At 44.2% G+C, this 5,852-nt stretch overlaps 1 protein-coding gene across 1 annotated transcript; it reads right to left on the bottom strand.

The window, feature by feature from the left end:
- Nucleotides 1-3,480: 3,480 nt before the first annotated feature.
- Nucleotides 3,481-5,453, bottom strand: LOC137818601 (uncharacterized). Its single transcript, XM_068622123.1, has 2 exons — nucleotides 4,643-5,453; nucleotides 3,481-4,573 (listed from the first exon to the last, which is right to left on the bottom strand). Exons 1-2 carry the CDS (start codon nucleotides 5,451-5,453, stop codon nucleotides 3,732-3,734), a joined length of 1,653 nt encoding a protein of 550 aa, XP_068478224.1. The 3' UTR covers nucleotides 3,481-3,731.
- Between the last annotated feature and the right edge of the window lie 399 nt (nucleotides 5,454-5,852).

Genomic DNA, 5,852 nt, shown 5'->3' with positions numbered 1-5,852 from the left:
AGCGACTCATGGATCACGTATTCCACGACATGATCGGTCGGAATGTAGAAGTATACGTTGACGACATCGTCGTCAAATCGGACTCTTGCGAACAACATGTTTCTGACTTAAAAGAGGTTTTTCAAGCCTTACGTCAATACCGCATGCGTTTAAACCCGGAGAAGTGCGCGTTCGGCGTAGAAGGGGGGAAGTTCTTAGGCTTCATGCTCACACATCGGGGTATAGAGGCTAATCCAAAAAAATGCAAGGCAATCACCGAAATGCGAAGTCCCAACGGACTCAAAGAGATCCAGAGACTAGTCGGCCGTCTCACTTCGTTGTCTCGATTCGTACCTAAGCTTGCCGAACGAACGAGACCCATCATAAAACTTCTGAAGAAAACAACTAAATTTGAATGGACAGATGAATGTGAACAAAATTTCCAACAGTTAAAAGCATTTCTGGCGTCTCCACCGGTCATCCAGAAACCAAACCCACGGGAACCCATTGTGGTCTACCTCGCTGTCTCCAATGCAGCAGTAAGTTCCGTTCTAGTACAAGAAATTGAAGCAGAAGAACGTCCGGTATATTTTGTAAGTCGAGTCTTACACGACGCGGAAACCCGATATCAAATGGTCGAAAAAGTTGCCTTAGCTTTGATCATTACCGCACGACGGATGCGGATGTATTTCCAGAATCACAAGGTTATTGTTAAGACTAACTATCCCATTATGAAGATTCTCACTAAACCTGACCTCGCCGGACGAATGATAGGTTGGGCAGTCGAACTGTCAGAATTCCAAATTGAATACCAACCCGGGGGGGCTATCAAGTCCCAAGCCCTCGCCGACTTCACAGCAGAACTCACTCCCTATCCGGCCGAACGAACTCCCCAATGGACGCTATACGTAGATAGGTCATCAAACAGTCGTTCGTCCGGTGCGGGAGTTGTACTTGAAGGACCAGGGGAGATTGTTATCGAACAAGCCATGAAGTTTGAATTTAAAACTTCCAATAATCAAGCCGAATATGAAGCTATAATCGCAGGTCTGCATCTAGCGATTGAATTAGAGATAACAAATATAATTTGTAAGAGCGACTCCCGTCTAGTCGTCGGACAGCTTACAGGGGAATATGAGGTAAGAGAAACATTACTCCAACAGTATTTTCATTTCGTGAAAAATCTTCTAAACAGGTTCAAGGAAATCTCATTCCAACACGTACGGAGGGAAAATAACACTAGGGCGGACACTCTATCGAGATTGGCTACCCTAAAAAAGAAAGGCGTCCACCGGTCGGCCATACATGTGACCCTTGCTAAACCGAGTGTTGGTACCGAAGAATGCATGGCGACCGACACGCAACCTAACTGGATGACCCTCATAATACAATATCTGACTGATGGTGTATGCGATCCACATTTGGAGAAAACGATGAAATTACAAGCCGCCCGATACATACTCATTGGCCAAGATCTTTACAGGAGAGGGTACTCCCGTCCCCTCCTAAAATGCCTTGGTCCAGAACAAGTCACTTATGTAATGACCGAGTTACACGAAGGGATATGCGGAACCCATTCAGGAGCGCGGACTATGTCCGCCAAAATTCTACGAGCTGGATACTACTGGCCGACCTTACAGGGAGACTGCACTGAATACGTTCAAAAGTGCGTGAAATGTCAAGAGTGCGGCACCTTATTGCACCAAAAACCAGAACACTTGCACTACATCCTATCCCCTTGGCCGTTCGTGAAATGGGGAATGGATATTATCGGACCTTTCACACCCGGAAAAGGGCAATGCAAGTTCCTACTGGTGGGTATAGATTACTTTACCAAATGGATTGAGGCTGAACCACTAACAGCCATCACCGCCCGGAACGTACAAAGCTTTGTGTGGAAAAACATTGTCTGCAGGTTCGGCCTACCTCAGATCATTATCACAGACAATGGTCGACAGTTCACCGACCGTGGGCTAGCTGAATTCTATGAGAAACTTCACATCAAACATATAACGAGTTCGGTCGAACACCCTCAAACCAACGGTCAGGCGGAAGCCGCCAACAAAGTTATTCTCAATGAGTTAAAGAAGAGACTTGGCCCGTCCAAGGGAAACTGGACTGAAGAATTGTTAGAGGTTCTGTGGGCTTATCGTTGTACTCCCCAGTCAACGACTCAAGAAACACCTTATAGCCTGACGTACGGCACAGAAGCCATGATTTCGGTCGAAATCGGCGAGCCTTCACTACGCCGACAGACATTAGACCTAGACTTAAACAAGGAAAGTCTACTAGTCGGCCTCGACCTCATCAATGAATTAAGGGACAAATGCAAGATAAGGGAAGAAGCATGCAAGATACGAGCAGCACGAAGGTACAACTCGAAAGTGAAGCCACGAAGCTATCAGAAAGGAGATCTAGTTTGGCGCATGCGCAGCGACGCCCGGAAGGACGGAGGAAAGTTTTCAAGCAATTGGGAAGGTCCGTTCCGCATCTCCGACACAGCAACAGGAGGAGCTTATTACTTAGAATATTTGTCAGAAAAATCTATACCGAGAACGTGGAATGCCACGCATCTCAAATTCTATTACAGTTGATGAATAAACTTAGTGCACTCTTTCCTCGCTCGGTAGTTTTATCCCTAAGGAGGGTTTTCTACCGAGAAGGTTTTAACGAGGCACTTTAAATTACCAACCTTGGTCAGAAATTAATTAATTCATTAACCGTTCGTTCGGCCAGAATATATAACTAAAGTTATCCGAATTATAACTTAAACGTTATTCACCAACCTTGGTCAGGAATTCAATTATTAATTCACCGTTCATTCGGTCAGAATATATAACGAAAGTTATCCGAATTATAACTTAAACGTTATTCACCAACCTTGGTCAGGAATTCAATTATTAATTCACCGTTCATTCGGTCAGAATATATAACTAGAGTTATCCGAATTATAACTTAAAGCGTTATTCACCAACCTTGGTCAGGAATTTAATTAATTTATTAATTAACCGTTCGTTCGGTCAGAATATATAACTAGAGTTATCCGAATTATAACTTAAAGCGTTATTCACCAACCTTGGTCAGAAATTTAATTAATTTATTAATTAACCGTTCGTTCGGTCAGAATATATAACTAAAGTTATCCGAATTATAACTTAAACGTTATTCACCAACCTTGGTCAGAAATTTAATTACTTTGTTAATTAACCGTTCATTCGGTCAGAATATATAACTAGAGTTATCCGAATTATAACTTAAACGTTATTCGCCAACCTTGGTCAGAAATTTAATTAATTTATTAATTAACCGTTCATTCGGTCAGAATATGTAACTAAAGTTATCCGAATTATAACTTAAACGTTATTCACCAACCTTGATCAAAACATGCGACTCATAACCTAAGTGGTTAGCCGCTCGTCCGCCAACCTTGGTCAGAAATTAATAATTAAGTTATTAATCAACCATTCGTCCGGTCAGAGCTTGTGACTTGGGTTACATGAATTGTAACTTAAACGTTATCTACCAAACTTGGTCAGAACATACAATTAGTAACTTAAGTGTCGTCCGAGCGCATAACTTCGAATACTGACATGATACGTTCAAAAACAATAGAAGTGCGCGGAAAAAAGCAAGAACTAAAAGCAGTTAAATTGTTCAAACGCCCACAACCCGGGTCCAGATATTTTCACAAATTATACTATCTCGATGGCTTCATCCTGCTGCGGAGCCTCCGACACAATTTCTTCACGATTCTAACGTTCGTCCTCCGCCCCTTCTGCCTCCTCACCCTCTTCGCCCCCAAGAGGTACTAGGCGGCCATCCACCACATCCATACCCGGGTCGTAGCGGTCATCATCAGTCGGCACACCATGAAAGAAAGCTACCTGACGAACGCCCTGATTAAAACTCTCTTCACTTACACGCAGCATAAAACTTTGGCATTGTTCGATTTCGGCGGTCAAAGACTCCTTTTCAACCATCAGACCATCTTTTTCTCTCTTTAAAAGATTTCGTTCGGTCGTCATTTCAGCCAAAGCGGTTTTCAATGCTTCTTGCTCTTCCTTCGCAAGCCGGATATCTTTCTCCCTCTCCCTTTGGCATTCTTCAACAGACTCCAAGGCTCTCTTCAAAGAAGTGGCCGAGTCGTCAAGCTTCCGCTTTAACTTTGGAATCACGACTGACTCAGCCCTCTTCAACTCCTCACCAATAGCATGGCTTACAACCGCTGCCCGACACTGAAGTTCTACCATTTCTGTAATAAGGTCCAAAGTCGGGACGGCAGCCAAGATCCCCTCGTCCTCTGGTCGCAGATCAAATTGCATGGTGGGGGCAACTTGTATCCCAACTCCCAACATGCTGATGGGTTTGCCTCCAGAAGAAGAGCCCGCCTCGATTCTCGGCACCTTGGTCGGACGACCCCTCTTCTTATTCGCAACTGGAGCAACAATAGCAGTCTCGGTCGGCTCCTCCCCGATGACAGCAATTGGGGATTTCGGTTTCACACCAGCAATAGCAGCAACCTTGCTCTTCTTCGCTTGTCTTTTCAAGCTGTTCATGAACTTACTCAAACTTGGATCCATTGTTACGACAATATCTGCAAAACACACACAGTTAAATAAGTGTCAAATATCAAATCGAACTAGCGAAGGGCAAAGATGCTCACCGTTCAGATCTGCCCATTGCTTGGACGATCCATAAAGAGCTATCAGTTCCCGAGTGGGAAGTCTACACGGCAATTGGTTTATAATCATCAAAATCTCCTGATCAATAGGGGATAAAGATTCCCAAAATCGATTTTCAAGCGTGGCAGGTTTCTCGGTCCAATGAAAGGGAAATTTGGTAGTCCCATCAGCATTATAGAAAAGATCTCGGCCGTTCGGCTCCACAAAAACTTTAAAATAATAGTCTTTGAAATTTTTGTAAGAGGAGGTAAACGCAGCAAAACGCACATTACCCGGACGACTGGATAGGGATAACCAACCCACAGGATGGCTGGGATGAGTATTATAGTAGTACAAGAAGGACTCAGGAGTCGGCGTAAGGCCAAAAATTTGACAGATAACCCGGAAGGCTTGTAAAATGGCCCACGAGTTCGGATGTAGTTGGGTTGGTGCAACATTAAGTATCCGAAGGATATTCATGGTAAAATCATCAAAGGGGAAAGATACGTACAAATGAGAAAATAAAGTGCTATACACGAAGAAAAAGTCATGCGGAGCATTTTCCCGGTCGTGACACACACGGTCGGTGATACCGCATATATCGACATATAACGCCTCTGCCGGACAATCTGGTGTTAAAAAGTTTTTATGGACAGCAAGAAATTCATCTAATTTATCAGAGGACTTTATTTTACTAGGAATCCTAAGGACGGCAGGATCGACCCAGTCATACGTTGGGCCATCCGATGCCTGACTCGCACCGCGAGTCAAAGACGAACCCACAACACTAGAAGACCCCTCAGAAGAAGGCATGACTAACCTTGAATTGAAGAAGACACCGGCAACAAACTCAACACCTGGCAAACGAAGCAAGCGACGTGAAACTCAGAGCAAGAGAAACGGAAAACCCTCAACTCCACAAATGAAGCACTATTTATAGGAGAAGCAAAACCCCTACGTTCGTCTAGCACCATTAGATCAAATCTAATCTAACGATCAAACACGCTCGGCATATGAAACGGCACGTAATCCCTACCATTCAATCGATCTAGATGTGACAGCATCCCCAAACGGCAACTCTGCCATGCGTCACATCTCTGCCACACATTAATGATGCCAGCTATCAAGCATTATCTCAAAAACCCTCTGCGTCTCATACGACTCTTCGTCCTTCCATGACTTCGAGCCTGGGGGGCAAGTGTACCGGTCGGC

This window comes from Phaseolus vulgaris, chromosome 10 (assembly GCF_000499845.2).
Source record: "Phaseolus vulgaris cultivar G19833 chromosome 10, P. vulgaris v2.0, whole genome shotgun sequence".
NCBI lineage: Eukaryota > Viridiplantae > Streptophyta > Magnoliopsida > Fabales > Fabaceae > Phaseolus > Phaseolus vulgaris.
Note: the sequence above shows the minus strand (reverse complement) of the source record. Positions and strands in the feature narration are given on the sequence as shown.